Source organism: Bactrocera oleae, chromosome 3 (assembly GCF_042242935.1).
Source record: "Bactrocera oleae isolate idBacOlea1 chromosome 3, idBacOlea1, whole genome shotgun sequence".
Taxonomy (NCBI): Eukaryota; Metazoa; Arthropoda; class Insecta; order Diptera; family Tephritidae; genus Bactrocera; species Bactrocera oleae.
The window spans coordinates 1789881-1807607 of record NC_091537.1 but is presented as its reverse complement, the minus strand read 5'-3'; the positions used below and the strand labels follow the sequence as shown (position 1 = coordinate 1807607).

The 17727-nt window shown below is 37.7% G+C and overlaps 1 protein-coding gene across 1 annotated transcript in view; it reads left to right on the top strand.

The window, feature by feature from the left end:
* The window catches only part of toc (toucan), a 108868-nt gene extending 91150 nt beyond the window's left edge, over positions 1-17718 (top strand). Inside the window, exons 6-10 of the mRNA XM_036369386.2 lie at positions 10277-10524; positions 10598-10882; positions 13412-13607; positions 13669-14371; positions 14462-17718. Of these exons, the coding sequence (XP_036225279.2) occupies positions 10277-10524; positions 10598-10882; positions 13412-13607; positions 13669-14371; positions 14462-15740 (2711 nt within the window). The 3' untranslated portion in view covers positions 15741-17718. The remainder of the gene's footprint in view (positions 1-10276; positions 10525-10597; positions 10883-13411; positions 13608-13668; positions 14372-14461) is intronic.
* Positions 17719-17727: the final 9 nt, after the last annotated feature.

Here is a 17727-nt window from a genome sequence, read left to right as displayed (position 1 = left end):
ACACACAAATACATGCGTACATATGACAGTAGGCGCTTCAAGTGCGCTCGTAAGCCATCGCATCACTTGTTCCTCGGCACTCGCCCGCGTTGGCATCTGCGCTTGTGGACAACACCCACCACACGATCGCCTTGATCAACGGCACTTTTGTGTGTTGTTTTTGTAATTCGACAACAATAACAAGCGCCCATTCATTTGTTCAGCGGAGAAGTGCAATCGTCGTTGACCCATGCGCTTTGTCGATGTGTTGCCACTGGTGTTGATATGTTAATTTTATTGCCGCTTTTCGGGGTGTTGGGCAAAACGCTAAGGCCTCCATAAATGGCACACACACACAACACACAAGCGTCTGACGTCACCACAGTGCGCGCATCGCGCGTGGTGAATACATAGTACAGTAGCAAATGTAAACAATTGGGGCAAAATAAATAATACTAAACATTCAAGCGACACAATACTCACGCATCGACTTTGTAGAATTCGCAGTCTTCGTAGTGTACGCTGTAGTTGCCTCGTGGTTGTTTGCGATGACGCTAATTACGATTTGCCACTGGCAGCGCTTATTCACCACTCATATTACTGCTGTGCTACTATAAGAGGTCAGTTTCTTTCTGACTTTACACTTAAATACATACAAACAAACTTTATGTATGCGCGTGTATGTATTGTATATTTGTGTATGCGACTGCAATGCTGGCAGCATTAATATGGAATTAAAAGCATACGCTATAAATGTTTATATTCTTCATTGTTATTTATAATTCATATGTGTTTTTTGTTGGAAAAGCTTATGCTCTTCCTCTTGTGTTGGGTTGAAATTCGATTTGAATATTTTTTGGCAACATTTCAACAACGATACAACAACAAAAACAATAATAATAGCAATCAGAATGATCGTCACTTGCCGCCAGCGCTTACGTTGGGAGAGGGAGGTGTGCTTATTGCCGCTGTGGTGACCACATAAAGAAGCGCCGTTAAATTTGTGGGGAGAATGCTCAGTTGTGGTGGCGATCGAAACGAGAAAGGGCGCGTTAATGTATCGACGGTGTGAATGGGGTTGAAAAAGTCCAAACCGTGAAATAGACGTAAATGGCTTGAGATTTGAGAAAACAAACGGCTAATATGCTGAGAGGAATATAAAGTTCTATAAATTCTGTACAGTTTTAACGTAAAATAAGTTACGTAATGTGAAAAAAAAGTTGGTTTTCAAAATTATAACTCGATGAAAATCATAAAAAAAAAGTAAAAGTAATTCTTGCAGAACAGCGGAAATATGGTTTCATTAAACATTTAAAACACAAATAATGATGTCTCGGTAATATTAAACGACTAAATTAAAGTGTGTTTAGTTTTATGTACACCAAGCAGCTAATTAAAATATGCGCAAATGTCCGACGAGGCGGAATTTAGAGGTGACTTCATTGCATGCTTTTATAAGAATTTATTTTCAATGCTGCGTTGCCACATAAAATGAAGCTAAACGTAAAAAAGTCTTGCTTTTGCTACTTTGGATTTGTTCATAGAAAAAGGTTTTGTTTTGTTTCGTTGCTGGGTTTGCCTCATTACTAATCAAACAGCTTTCAATTGTTTATTGAAGGGATTCACTTTAAAAGTCAAGAAAAAAATTTCAAAATTTAATTTGCGAGTTTTCAGTATTCACATCAAAACCATTAAGAAAAACTCCAGTAGAAGAGCGAAAAAGTGCAAACACAACCAAAATATAGTACGTTCACAAATAAAGCGTAGCGGTTGCGTACAACAAAAACATCAGAAAGAAAAAAATTACGAATTTCCAAATTAAAATCAAAAACGCAGACAAATAAAACGGTAAACTAATGTGATAACTCAGGAAGAGGGCCACATGAAAGCATCAATGGAACGAAGTGACTGAAAAAAAATGCAGCGAGTTCAAAATTCGATTAAACAGCAGCCACAAAAACAACAACAACATAAGCGACTACAACGCACATCCGGCCCAAACGCTTTCAGTCAAAGCCGTCATAGCACGGGCCTCAACAGCAAATTAGCAGCCAATAAAGTGGTTGGCGGTGCGACTGGTACTGAGGTGGGGCAGGGTGACGCTGCCGACTCGATACGCAGCGTACATTTTAGCACCCAAATTTGCAACAAAATTAGCCACGCTAAAAACAACGCTAATGGCTTTCTGCGAGCAACTTCAAAGGCACAGGATGCATTTAACGCTAATAGTGGCTGCCGCAGCGGCAACGAGACCGAATCTACGCAGTCACATCCGTCCGCAGCGCCATCGTGTCAGCTGCCGTCCGAACGCTTGTCGTACTATGAGCTGAATTGCCGCATCAATTACGGTGACTTCCGTCAGGTGCAAGTCCAGTTTCATAGCTCGGATCACCGTTGTTGTGCGTTTTCGTGGAAACGTAAATTCCGGCTTAGCAGCGTCTCCACTAAGCGCGCGCGACCACAACAACCCTCGCGGTGGCAACGCAAACGCCACCAGCGACGCAAGTTGCAACAGCGTTGCGGTGTTTGGCTGTCGACATGTCAACAGCGCTCACGACACAACTCGCTGCTCTCATCTATCGAAACGCTTACGAATGGCGACGGCGCAGAAGCGGTGTTAGCTGAAGAAAATTATGCAAATGACCATGTTGATAGGTCTGAAGACACTGCTGGAAGTGGCGAAGACGACAATGCTAATAAGACGTTTATTGGCGATGGCGGCGTTCAAGTCATCGACAGCTCTAACGACTCCATTAGCGTTGCTACTGATGCATCATTACTTGTCGATTTTTGTGAAAGGGCTGTGGAGGTAACCGCAAAGAAATGCCGTAATACCGCGGATTACAGCCACGCAAGCACAAATTATGCGAATCAAAATCATAAAGCAGCCGCTGTTGATGTTGCTGGCATTGATTTAATAGACTTTAGCAGCGAAGCTGAGCAGCCCACCATAAAAATATGCAGAGCTGATGCCGCAATTGCCGTTCGTAAAATTGCTGTAACTTCAGCAGATATTGCTCAGATCGGTAATGGAAATTGCGAGTTAGCTGACTTTAGTGCGGATACTTATGCTGCTGCTGGCGATAGCAATCAAATCGGTGACGACGGTCGCTTGACTTTGTTGATTGCGGCGGAAGTGAGTGGCGATTTGTTGGTGGGCGATTACAAAGGTGTCGATCCAACGCAGAAGAAAGTGAATCAAATCGTCTGCACTATCAATGAAAATCAGAGTTGTGCGCGTGATCAATTGACCGCAGATTGTGGTAGCGGTAAGTGTGTGTTCAACCCAAGCGGTCATCGCACATATCTACAAATGATATGTGCTTTCGTATATTTATATAGCTGTGTGTATTAGCATAACTTGGTGGATGTGATTTGATTAGATTGGAAAGTGTATGCCAGTAATTTAATTCGTTTGTTGTACCTGTGTGCGTCTAATTTAATGTTTCCACGGCCGCGGCCAATCTGGCTTGATCTCTTGTTACTGCTCAAGAAATCAGTTTTGCGGCGTGCAAATGGCCCACAGCTTCAAATTACGGCATCAAATTACGTGAAAGTTCCGCTGTGTTATTGTTGTTGGCATATAATTTTTTCAAACCTTTTTAAAGCGGCTATGCAACAACCCAGGAAAAAGGTTTCTTGTACGGCTAATGTTTCTGTATGTACTTGTATGTATATACATATAGTATGTGTGCTGGTACTAATAATAATGCTTGTGCTGTGTTTATTTATTAATGTTTATCATTGAATGCTTTTGTTGAAGTTAAATTTTGTGTTTTGGAATTTTGTCGTTTTTTGCTAATTTCGTTTGCTTAGTGCTTTTATTAGGCTGCCTTTGTTTACTGTTTGTCTTTATCAGTGATTGTTGTGTCTAATATTGATCGCAGCGCCTTAAGAATGCTCACTTTGCGGAGTTTATTTTATCGATTGTTAAATTTTTATCTATTCTAATGTTTTAAGTTATTAACTACTGCTTTTTGTACTTTTGTGTTAAAACAAAGTACGTTCGGAACGCATTTTCTTAATGTTTATTGATGAGTACATCAATCGTTAGTATTTCTAATACTAATTGCGTTGCGAAAATAAATTTTGTAAGATATATTGTGTTGGCTTTTATAGCTAGAAAGGCAATTATAGCAAGATTTACGGCATTTTTGAATGTCTTAAGGCGTTGCTGTCTCTGCACCATGAATGTTAGGGTTAATATGTGTGTTCCATTAAATAATTGAAAAATAATTGCAAATTAAAAAAGGCTTACAAACTTGAAACTTAGCGTGTGTGAAATTAAGAATAACTTTTATTTTACATGTGTATTTCATCTGCTCTATAGCTCTCTAATATTGAGGCTTTGTGGGGTGAGCGCGAATAAGTGCTTACTTTTTAAAATATTCAATGGAAACTATTATAATTTTGAGTTACCACTTTAAGCTAATTAAATAATAATTGCTTTTAAAAAAAGTTTAAGTACTAGAAAGTGGAAAAACTACAATTTTCTTTTGACTGAAAACATTATTAACTTACGGCATCTGAGCAGCTTTATTTTATATTTTTCTTTTATCTACAAAAGTACACATTTATCTCATTTAATTAATCATAATTTCTTCATCTCAAAATCGACTACTTTATTCAATGTCTCCTGCCATCAACGCGCGTTTCATATTCTAATAAACATTTACTCATTTCAATAAAATATATTTTTTTTAATATTCGTCCATTTAGCAGCATGAGCCATCTGCCATATGCTCTGCTATTTCTGTAACACACATGTGCATACTTACATGTGTTTATACGCATTCATATATATGTACATACTTGTATGTATGTTTGTATTATTTCATTTTGCCTTCGCAGTACTTTAGAATGAATTTCTTTTGCATTTGCAAAAATACAAACTTTTGAATGGCAGCCAACGGACGTTTGCCAAGAAATATCCGATAAGACTTTTTTTTGTTATTTTTATTGAAGAAATGTCAAGTGTACAATTTAAGCTTTTTTTGTTTACCCACCGCACATAGCTGTGTGCTCGACGCTTTCCGACAAATATCTCTAACAGCTGCCTGTTGCCCCAAACTAAACGTATTGGCCTTGAATTATTCTGTGAGAGCGCTTTTCGTTAGGCACGACTCACTGCATATATTGTTTAAATGCGTGTCAAGTGCTTCATACTCTCAACGAGTGTAATATAAAATATGTACAAGCTATGCATAAATAATTTTCTCACTTATTGCAACATAACCTTCAATTTTCAATTTCACACTTTCGCTTCGCAGCAAATCATAGCTTGTCTCGAAGTGATGTGATCAATTTTGAATGTTCACTTTTTTACGCATGGATATGTACGTCAGAAGTGTTTGATAACATTTAAAATGTTCGATGATTGAAGCGTGCCGCTGGGCTTGGATATGTGAAATTAAGTCATAACCGTTAACCCAAGATATCAATCGAACGCCATTAATCACCGCTGATCGCTGGTTATTATTTCGGCTTGCTGAAAGCAGCAAACGCATTTATGGGGCGTTTTTCGCTCGTACAGGTTCGTACGCATAGCTGAGCACGTGCTAGACGTGAGATCCGACGTCACGATAGCCACGATGTTTGCCCAAATCGAGGTGCTAGTCCACATCCGGTCGTTGATGGACATGTTCGTGCGCACATTTCCAAACAGCCGAAGTGTGGTTTGTGTGAAATGTGAAATTTATCGAAAATGTTTACATAAAAATTGTTCGTTTCATTTTCGGCCTGTAAATTTGTATTTTGTCAGTAATAATAAGATATTTACGAGTACATTAAGAAGTGCGGCAATTTATGTTGTTGGTACATTTGAAAATGGATTGAATTTATTATATGTTAGTTATGGGTATGACGTCAGGCTAAAAATAAAGTAAAGTGCTAGTACAAATATACAAATTTCTAGTAAAATTCTTAACTGAAAGAAATAACGAGGGTAAATTCATGCAGTTTCACTTTTAAATCTGTCAACGGAATTTTCGGCACTTGTCTTTAACCCTTATATGCCAATGTATTACAATATTTCTTCGAGCGATATACTGTAATTCCGAAAATGGTAAAATCCGGTCATAACCTCAAAGTCCTAAATATTTATGTAGTGAAAAGCATTTTTTATGTGTTTTAAACAAAAAGCTTTCGTTTATTGGCGTTGGGTGCCAATTGCATTTGCCGGCTAAATTTTAGTAAACGCAGCACGTAGCAATTACAACGACGATTAGTGAATTTAATTTCATTGAATTGGACAAATTCGAAGTCGCTTTGAACATTATTGCAACAACGTGAGCAAGAAATCAAGTTCAAATATAAGACTTCAATGGTTTCGGTTTTAGCTTTTAGTACATTCGCTGTTTGTTATTAATAATTTTTCATGAAATGTTTGAATGAATGAGCATTTGCGCGTGGAAAATGACGCAATCGCCTTTTAAGAACAATGCTGCTGTAGTTACGTACGCACGTTGCATAAATTGCAAAATGTTGCACTAATTATGACACTTGTTTCAGATGCTCACAAGCCTATGTTTATGCACATTGTGGGCGTGTGGCGACGTCCATTGTATGTGTATGTGTGTGAACGTCAGCTCTTCTCTTACATTTGCTGTTGTACAATTGCGCTTACAATTTATTTTCAATTTTAATTGCTGGGTCATTTTTCATAATGAAAAGCGTTGTTACCCCTCACCAATCTGCGGCCGCGGTCAAACCGGCAAACAAATTAATGGCACTGTGCTGGCCATCGGCCACCTCCAGCCAATCTGCAATTCAGTTGACTGAAGGCAAGCAACAACAATGGAAATAGACGCCAGCTGCCAGTCAGAATATCGCGAAATTTTCCACTTAACTTGCAAGATTCTAGCGATTTGCGCCACTGTACACTTGCAGCCACATCAAAACACTTTGCAATTAAGACACACACGCATACATATGTATATATATGCATTAGAGTGGAGCGAAAAACAAATTTATTTTTGCTTAGCCTGAGGGTCAAATTTGTAGATTATAAAAAAACAAATTTTGGAAAAAATTTGGAAAAATTTTTTTTTTTAACATCTAGAGGCTCTCCCAATTTTAAAATAAATTTCGAGTTAAAATTTTTGTGGCCAAAAAAAATTTTTTTGGGTAAAACTCTTTACATTTACATAAAAACTATCAAATTTGACGGTTTTTGACTCAAAATTTATTTAACGCTTGAGGAAAGCATGTTGGCGTTTAAGACTTTTTTTTAAACTCCAATAATGACCACAAACATTTTTTTTAAGTTGATAACTTTTAATTGCGCAGAAAAGGACTCTTCACAGCTTCTAGAACATTTATCAACAATTTTATACGAAATAAAAATTTTAACTCGAAGACTTACTTTAAAAGTGAGTAGGCCGCCTCTAGATGTTAAAAATATTTTTTTTTTTGTCCAAAAATTTTCTTTTTTGTTAATCTCAGGCTAAGCAAAAAAAAAATTTTTTTTTCGCTACACCCTAATATACATGTACAATACTGTATATGTGTGCGCCTGTGGTTAAGGCAAAAATCTCCGCGCATTCTAATTTCATTTGAATTCCTAATTTGTTGCGATTTCTAAATCCACTTGAGATCATCTAAATGCCACACATTTTTTATTAAAAAATCCGAAATATTTATTAAACATGCTCGTAGGATTGACACATTTCTAGTGCCATCAAAGGCGTTTGTTTTTACTCAAATATAAATCTGGCATAATTTCGGAAAATAATTGAATTTATTGCACAGTTTTTTGATATTTTTACGATTATGTAATCAAGAAGCAATTATAGATTTCTTCCAGCTTGCGAGACTCAAGTAATTTTGAGTTCTGTATGCTTCAAATATGCCAAATGCCGAAAAACTCAAACATTCAATAAATGTATGATAAAAGCTTAAGAGTTTTGAAGAAAACTTTAGGCGGTGCGTCACTAGAAACCGTTTTCGACTAGTTGCAAATTGGCAAAAGGAATCTAAGAATACAACTTAAAAGAAACATACTATATTCATATGTACGAGTATATATACTCGTATATCTTGAAAAAAATACTAGGCATGTTGAGCTCTGGGCTAATCAAGTAGGTAGTGTAGCTTGGTCCTAATAAATGGCAAAAATTCAAGCTTCAGAGGTTATCTTCTGTTTTCTGGGCGTCTGTATTTGCACAGGCTGCAGTCCAATAAATTTGTTGCTATATCTAAAAGGCAGTGGAGAGGTACACACTAGGAATGCATCATTTTCATTAAACTGCAATTTTGGTAGATTTTTTCATTTGGTCTTTCGAAACGTGTGATCTTGATACGTTCGCTTTAAAGTGGCAGTGCGTTTGCGTTTTTATGCCACTTCAATGACCTGTGGCCAGCACTTAATTAGCAGTAAAATTATTTTAACCAAATGCTCCATAAATGATGTATGCCAATGTGTGGGGCAATGCGTGGTTGTGCGTATATATGTACATGCCAACATATATAGATATATTACAACCTTGCAACATGCCATTTGCGAGTGCAATTACAGCTGAATTCGCGTGCGTCAAATGCCAAAACGAGCTTCGGAATTTCATTGCAAAGTCAATGCGACTCAAAAACTACGCACATATACATACATACAAACATATGCATTTACATACATGTGTGTATATAGATATGAGTAAATGGGTAATGTACAAATCTGGCAACACGTTTTGCAGCAAACATACGTTGAAAGCATTTATTTACGAGATAAGCAATGCAACGGCATTTGTGCACGTAGCTCTACATACATACAAACATATACATGTGCATACTTAATGAGGCATGAATGTGTGCAGCATTTTGCACAGCTCGTACGTTAGCACCGCAAACCATATCATGCGTTGATATCACGTGCCGCACGCCGCGCCTGCGTCGCTCGCACGAAATCTCTCGCGATCGCCAGCTTAATTCATCGCTATTTTGCGCTGTCACAATCGTGCATATTAATCTATTAACTTTATCGCAGTTATTAATCGGTGGATAAGTTGTTGACATTACTCCGTTGTACTTGTTCAGTTAGCCGGGTTTTATAGTTTTGAATGTTTGTTTATGATGAGGTTATGTTGACCTTGATGCAGTTTAAATTGAGTGAAATCACATAGAAGCTGTAAATTAAGCTATCGTTTAGTGCACATTTTCAGGTGTTGTTATTAAACGGTTACGGACGTTGTACATATGTCTGCTTCTCCGCAGAATAATAATTATTAGTAGGGGTGTGCCAGTGCATTGTTATCCGTTTAATCATTTTCGCAGTACCGCATGGAAAGTTGGTTCAACTTAACCCAAATGCGCTTACCTGTGTGTCTGGGTCTACGTGACGCTGAGCACCGATGATTTTGGTGCAACTAGTGGAAATGCCCAGTACTTTTTCCTCGCCATGAATGTAGTTCCGGAATATTTATAGCTGTGACGCAGTTCAACATAATGGCTTTTCCCATCATAAGCCAGACTACAAGGATTACGGGTTATTATGTCATTATCTGTTTGGAGATATTGTTACGTTCCTAGTCACGCACCATAACAGTCAAATTGTCGTTTTTAAAACTTAAATCTTCAAAATTTATTTTTTTTTGAGCTCAGATTAAAGCTGCTTTGCTGTTGCATTTCGAAGTTACGAGTTGAGGTTAGGTCAAAATATTAAGTCGAAAATAATTCAGACAGCAGTCTAATAATTATTAAATGCTTTTTACTAATAATGTTATAAAACTTTATGGCAGTTAACGACGAAATCAAGTACACTCAATGTAGAAAAAGAGCTATGCCTTGAACAACAACTTGTTCCATGTAAAGGCAGTGTATTTCACAACCACACATTTTCCGCAATTCATTGCCCCTCGCTTGTGTTGTTTTGCTTCGCATTTTCTCTATGTTTTAATGTTGTAATGTTGTAGTGCCATATCTGTGGCTATCCATAATTTTATGGAAATTGTAAAAATGTTTTTTCCTTCGGGTTTGTTTGGACCGGCGCGTCCAACGTTGCGAGCGCCAAATAGAGACACCGGCATAAACCAAATATTCAAACGGCACAAGCTAACGCAGCAGACGCTTTACATTGCCTCAAGTGCCTTAAGCTTGACTAAAAATAATTTAATTAAATTTGCATTTTTTTAATAACACTTCCCCCACTAACTTCCGGCAGTGACATTTCATTCAATATTTTTGCTTAACTACAGATATACATACATAATTATTTTTGCGCACATTTATATTTTCAAACAAACAAGTTTAACTCACTTCCGTTCCGACCGTCAGTAAAACTTTTGGTTCTCTTTTATGCTTTTTGCAGATCAAAATCGTGGTATTGGCACTGCGGCTTCTAAAAATGTCAAGCACACAGATGCACCAACGGAATTGCATGAGATCAACCATAATAACAATAATAGCATTACAACAACAATATCAAATGGTACAACAACAACACGCACAAATTCACAAACCACATCACCTATACTGGGGCATCATGGCAAGAAGACAACAACAACGCCGGCGTCAGCTGCCACTGCTGTCACAGTCAGCGGAATGTTGCTGGAAAAAGTAAGTCCTACAACCTCGCTAGCAATGACCTACAACACTTTACCATACGCTGTAAATGAAATTTCTTTCACAGAAAACACAGTCGAAATTCCTGCCGACGCGCGGCAAAGCGTTGCTACAAAAGTCACACCAACAACAACGCTCCGCTGAGGATACAGCTGTGTCGGGTGCCGGAGCTGCGGAGCGATTGGATGCGTCGGAGTTGCAGCGTTTGAAATACTTGAATCGGCACTCGTGCAACGGTCGACTGGACTATGAAGCGATCGAGCGGCACCTGGAGCAGACAGAACTGCAGGAAGAGCAACGCAACAAAAGCATCGAGGTGTTGGGCGTGTTGCTGCAGTACGCGGTGCATGATGTGAGTACATACCCTCTCGCACACAAACACACCTGAAGATTGAGGCATATGCGCTTGTATCTACTTGGTTTTTCTACACTTCATTGCATCTTTGAAAGTCCTTTGTGATTAAAAGGCACAAATAACACAAAATAACTGTTAATAGAGTGTGTAGAGTATTTAAAAATTTATCCGTAATTGACGACTTTCAATGAATGAAGAGAGTATTACGCTGCTTGCCTTTTTGCAAATTATCCTTGATATTAGAAACAGAGGAAATCTGTAAAAAATTGCCACAGCGAATGAATATTCCGTTAGTACGCCTACTTTAGGTTAAATATGTGTTGGTTTTACGTGTAAGTACGTATAAGTGTAACCAAACGGCAAATGCAATTATTAAATGATGCTCACGGCCGCGCGTCGCTTTGCTGGCGCCAGACGAAATTGTTGCAAATTAAAGCGCTCGCCGTCCATACATACATAAGTACATTTGTGTAGCCTTGTATACTTGTGCACATAACGGCATTTGAATTTTAATATATATATATGTATGTATATACCTATATATGAATGCAGTCTACACTTGTTCAACTAAATTGTACCTCAGAACATAACTTCGTATGTGTGTGGCCTGATGCCTAAAGTATTTAAAAAATATTTTCCACTGCAAATTTAAGATTCGCTTCGGTTAATCCTCCTACTGGAGTGTTTAGGTATAGGTATGCAAATTAATATATAAATTTCAGTTGTAATGAGCATATTCATTATAAAGTGTATGACTACTGAATTTATCATCTGACTTCATGCGTTTGACCTGAAGATTGTAAATATATATTTTCTGGCTGTTCAATAATGGCAAGAACTAAATATATATGTATGTACCTATATACATAAATATATTTTTAAAAAATTTTTTTACAAATATTCGAAGCAAAATATGAATTGCATCATCGTGTTTTCTCCAAGCATAGCAAGGATTATTTCTAGATTACTGGGAAAACCCAAAATGTATGGGTCTTCAACAAATAGATAATAATCGTTATTATGGATATTTACTCTGCTGAGAAGAAATATAAATACATGCAAAACAATGTAATCGAAATAATATGTTATGCAGCAGAGACAATCAGGTAACACATAAGTATGTATGTATTTTGGGGTATTTGCTAAGCTGATTTTTCTGTAAACAATTGCTTAACAAATACTAGCATCAAGCTATAGTTCATTCAGGACTTTCTTATGCAACAATTGTTTAGGTCTTTCATATTACTTATCCAATTACTTATTCGAACTCACGCTTATTAAATATACCTACATACATATAGTAGTCATTTTACTACAATAATGAGTGAGGCAAGATTGCCACAACCAACGTCACAAACGAAACTAACTGTTACATACTCACAGTAATTGTTGACAAAGCTCTGCTTTTATTCATGTCATGAATCAATAGTTTTTCTGTCAAACACACTACAATAAAAGTAACGGCTCCTTTCGTAAACTTTTGGTTTTATCTTACCGACTTGTTTCTGAAATGACAATGATAGCTGCTATGAGTACTCATATATGTATATGTATGTATTTGTACTTGAAAATCTTTTAAAATGTGGTTTTTATTACACAATCTAATGTCCGCTTTAAGCTGGGGTTTTCATATAATTTCTCGATCGGGTTTCAAACGACATCAAAACCCGACGTTGGTTTTCTACTTTGGAAAATTTATACCCGTAGTAAACAGCGTATTTACATCCACTATTTAAATGAATTCGGAGAATATTATTATTTAGACACAAATTCATGCCTACATACATATGTATTTACGCGAAAACCAAGCACATAATAGTTAACCAGAAAGGTTGAACACCTTTTGGCGGAGCTGTCCTTTGTTTCGCTTCTCACCGTAATTAAGATACTTAAGCAGCCATATTTTGTTTCGAAATGCGTTTTGCAGCCGAAAACCATTCCTTGGCCATCGTGAAAATCTCTTTTCGTTTGAAATACATACATATGTACGTATGTATTTACCCAGCAATTTGTTTATACCGCGTGCTGTATGTTAACCTGCTTGCCGAATGTCACATGCTTCATAAGTATATATAGCAACGACTTAGTAACTAGCTGAGAATAGTTAAAATTCCTTCTCGTTCGCGATTACCTGCCGTGTTTGTAAGATTTGAGCGCATCTGTATATAAAACTAAGAAAAATTGCAAGACCAGTCAGTATATGATGAAAAGTCGAAAGCGGCGGAAAGAAATTTGAATAATTTAATAATTTTTCTAAACATTTTATGTAGTCTCAAACGATATCAGATTAAAATATTAAGATGTTTGGCAGAATGCTGGGTATTAAAAATAAGAAAAAGAAGATTGATCAATTTGAAATGATTAGTAATAGGAAAAGGAGCAGACTTTGCTCCGAAGCTTTTTCTGACTATGACGACGATGTGACGAGTACAAGAACGGTGAGCCTCAGCTTTGTGTTGTGTCTAGGAAATAGCAGAAACATAATTAATTTTCATTAATAATAAATTTTGTATGCCTATATTTCAGTTGGATGCATTCGCCTGCCCTCGTGTTAAGGCAGAGAAGGAGAAAATGCAAAATTATTTAAGCACAACTCTAAAGTTGCTGGATGAAGCAAAATCAAACTGTTCTCGCCTACAGGATCAGCTATGCGACAAAGAGGGTTATTATACTCAGCGCGAGGAAGACCTGCAGGCTCTGCACCGCTGCGAAATGGAGAAGGGTAAACAAACTCGAATTTCAATTTAAAAACAATAGCTATAACGGTAGTTCTTTTTTTATAGCACAAACAAGTCTCTCCGATTACCAAGCTTTTGCTCAGGAGAAATTCGCAGCACTCGAGTCACAACTAGAAGCACAAGTCGTGGAACATAAGCGTACACTCGATTCGTATCGCTTAGAAATTGATAATAAACTCACACAAAAGCAACAGCAACTTAATGAAGTCGAACAACGCGAACTCAAATTAAAAGAGCGTTTCAATTTATTGGCGATTTCAGAGCAAGAGTTGCGTGAAAAATTGACTAGCACTGAAAATGCCTACGCCGCACGTTTCCAAGCTGCTACAGACCGCGAGAATAACTTGAATGAACGTGTGAAATCGCTGACAAAGGAACTCAGTGGGCTTAGAGCTACCAATGAGAACAGGGAACGCGACTTGCGCGACAAGTTAAATCTGTCGCAGGATGAGATTTCGGTTTTACGATCCTCACAGCGCAGCTTTAACGAGAGCCTGGATCGCAGCAGCGGCATTAGTTCGCCGCGCAACTCTAGTATGTCGGAACTGGCGCGTCTGCAAAGTGAAGCGGATAGTTTGCATTGTGTGTTGGAATTAAAACAGAAAGAGATTTCCAAATTGACTAAACATAATGAGGAGCTAATGCGTGATGCTGAGGAACGTGGTGTTTTGCAGGGGAAAATATCTTTGCTTGAATCAAACAATGAAATGTTGAAGTCAGAGCTGGATATCAAGTCGGAGAAGGAGAAGTAAGTACTTGAGCACAATAAGGAATTACATTTTAGTCGCAACAATTTTCATCATATAATAATATACATTTTTTGTCTTGGTTTTCATAGGGACTTTCTTCGTAAAATCAATGAAATGCAGAAAGCTTATAACCACGAGATGGTCAAACGTAAACGTCTTAGTTATGATAATGAGCAGTTGCAATGGCAGCTCAAACAACGCTCGGAACAGCTACATATTGTAGAAACAAAATTACACGAGCTCTCAGCTGTGGACTCGATAAATACAAGTCAGTCCAGTATTGGCTTACTAAATCGGTCTCAGCTGATGAACGGATCCTCGCTAATCAATATACAGATGGAAGATATCTCTCCACCGACATCGCCCGTGGTTAAAGGTGTGATTGAGAAGCCGGATTCCGTTTCGTGGGTACTTGAAATGGACGATGAAACACCCGAAGCGGCCGCGTCGAAGATGGTCAAACGAGCTGGTTCATTCCGTTCGGTCGAGCGTAGTCCTTCGACTCGCCGTCAATTGTCTGGCTGCTCTAGCGCCATAAACACATCACTGAATAGTGTTGGTAGCGGTCCCACATATGGCAATGACAATAGTAGTGTGGGTCCCAACCCATTATCGCAGTCGATGTCTGCCACATCAGTGATGAGACAACATTCCAGCGATGGGCGACACGAGTTCAGCACACGTTCGCACTCGCGCATACGGTCGAAATCAGTGAGTGTAAAGAGCACCGAACCGGGGCAATCTAGCCCTGGCGCTCTCAATACCGGATCGGTAGGCACAAAAAGTGGCAAACGGCTAATGCGACAAAGCTCAAGTTCTAGTGCACGAAAACAGCATCAGCTCGAGTTGATTAACTGGAAAGAACCGATCAGTTCGAGTTCACCACATGCGAATGCGATACGGCCACGAACATCAACAATGTGCTCAGAAGTCTCGGAGGAGACAGTTCCACACGAGACTTCACTCTTTCAACGCACTTCAATAACCAGCGCACCCACGCGAAAGCTCATTACGTGCGACACATCAAAATTGAACTCGGGCGAGCGTTTAGACATTCAATCGTTACCCACTCACGCATCTGTACATGATCTTAAAAAGAAATTCCATGAGATACAAGAATCTGCAGGCGAAGCTATGGTATCGGGCACTAACTCCGAGGACGAAGGTTGCTCAGCATCCTCCGATGAAATTGTTTGCTCAGTGTCGACCTCATCAGCGACCACAGGCTCCACTTCATCGCTAAAGAACTCACACATGTCACTGGAAGAAGTTTTGCTCTTGGATAAAATTCACAGTCTAAACGGCACACCAATGGAAGTTAGTTGGTCCGATGATCCAGAGGTTTTCACAAACGGCTCAACAGTATGACAAGACGAAGTAGAGGAATTAGAAGAACAAGATGACGAAGACGATAGCTTCTGAACCGGCATGTGAGTTTTCGTAGTTGGGATTAAGCCGTTTGCTGCCGAATTTTACTGGCAAATCGACTAAAAGAGATAGAGAGAAGAAAAATTAATTTATAAAGAGAAGTAAAGCAAAACCAAAATAAAAGCCGATAAGAGGTTAAACAAGTTGCAACTATTTTACTGCTAATGTACTCACATTTCATCAGCTTAGGACAAGCGCCATTTGAAGGTTGAGTGAAACTTGAATACATTGGTGGTAGATGAACGGACGAAGTTTGGTTGAAAAGGCTGGCCAATAGAATATGTATTTGTATGTTGTAGTGAAGTGGACATTGGTCAGAGAGTAACGCGCTGAGCGCAGAATATATGTATCTATAGTTAACCTTATTTTATTTTGTTTAAATGCAAAAAGAGGAAATAATGTACCGTTACCGATTTATTTGTCATTTTCAATTCGTGTGCAACAAAGAGAATAATAATAATGATAAAAATTAATAATTTCGCATTCGTAAGAATTATATACCCAAGTCGAAATTAGACAAAAAAATTCATTTTGGTATAAGAGTAAGAAGCTTTGTGTAAGGAAAGGGAATTTCCGCTTTGTTGTTCGCCAAATGAGAGTGCAAAAGTTGTTGTAAGAGTTTTGTATTAAAAAAATTACTTTTTGCTAATATTTAAAATTTTAATGCAAAATGTTTTGAGTATAAAATCTATAACGGAACAGCACATGCATTTGTTAAGAAAGATATTTGAACGCTGCATGGAATTATATTGTGAAGTTACTTACACAAAAGTTGGGAGCTGTCAATATATATTTTAGTAGCACTCCACGGCTAGGCAGCGTTTTTAATGAATAAACTATTTTTTGTGCGAACTGCTTTGTTGAACGCAGTTATTTGAATTGAGCATGGAATCAGGCCGTCTAATGCAGTCTTAATTAGCAACATTAGCGCCCGTAAATGAAGTCCACTAATGATACGAAACCTGAAGAATTAAATCTCTATATGTGTGTGTAGCAAGCATTATAAGCTACTGGCTATTTGATATGTTACACGTGCGCGCACTTACAAGTGTCGCAGGCGGAAGCGGGGGAGAGAGAAATGTTTTAGCTTTAAAGAAATTGTTTAGTTTTTAATTTATTTCATGTTAATTGTATTTATTTAATTTTAATTAAAATGTGTACCTTAATATTAAGATTACATTACTGTATGTTACTTACCTAACTGTAATTTTTAAGTTCGTTAGTTTGTTAGTCGGTGAGTCAGTCAGTCAGTCAACTAGGTCGGTCAGTCAGTCAGTTTTGTCACGTTAAGCTGAGCTGCATTAAATTATGAATTATATCCAAGAATGTGCATTATAATTAAAAAAGAAAACTAAGAAAATAACTTATATTGATTGTTTATTTGTTTTATATAAAAATGTATGTAGGCTTACTTGAATGCATGGAAAATAATTTAAGCAAATCTGTATGTGTTGGTATTTATTATACATATATGCTACTAAAATGATAATTGAAATCCCTAAAATAAAGTAACTCACACTACATGGTTTACCCATTACCTTTAGACCTCCTTACAATATAATAAATACAGTTACATTGTACTCTACCATATGTATGGAGCAAGCAAACTAAATGAAATTGTCACCGTTAAGAGGGATGAAAAATTACCCAAATGCAGTTAATAAAAAAAAAATGCAGAACTATGAGAAATATAAACTAAATATTCACGTTGATTATAGTATGTATCTCGGCGGCATGAATTTCCTAGGATTGAATCTTTAAACCCAGGATATGCCAACGCAGCGTATTTTCTTAAGAGCGGAATGTCTGATAAGCTTGAAAAAAAAAATTGTAGCTTGGGTTCGTTGAATGGAAGGAAAATGCTGAAAAACCAATAAATATAACGAAATATATGAAATGGATTGTTTCAAATTAAGAATTTATGTGT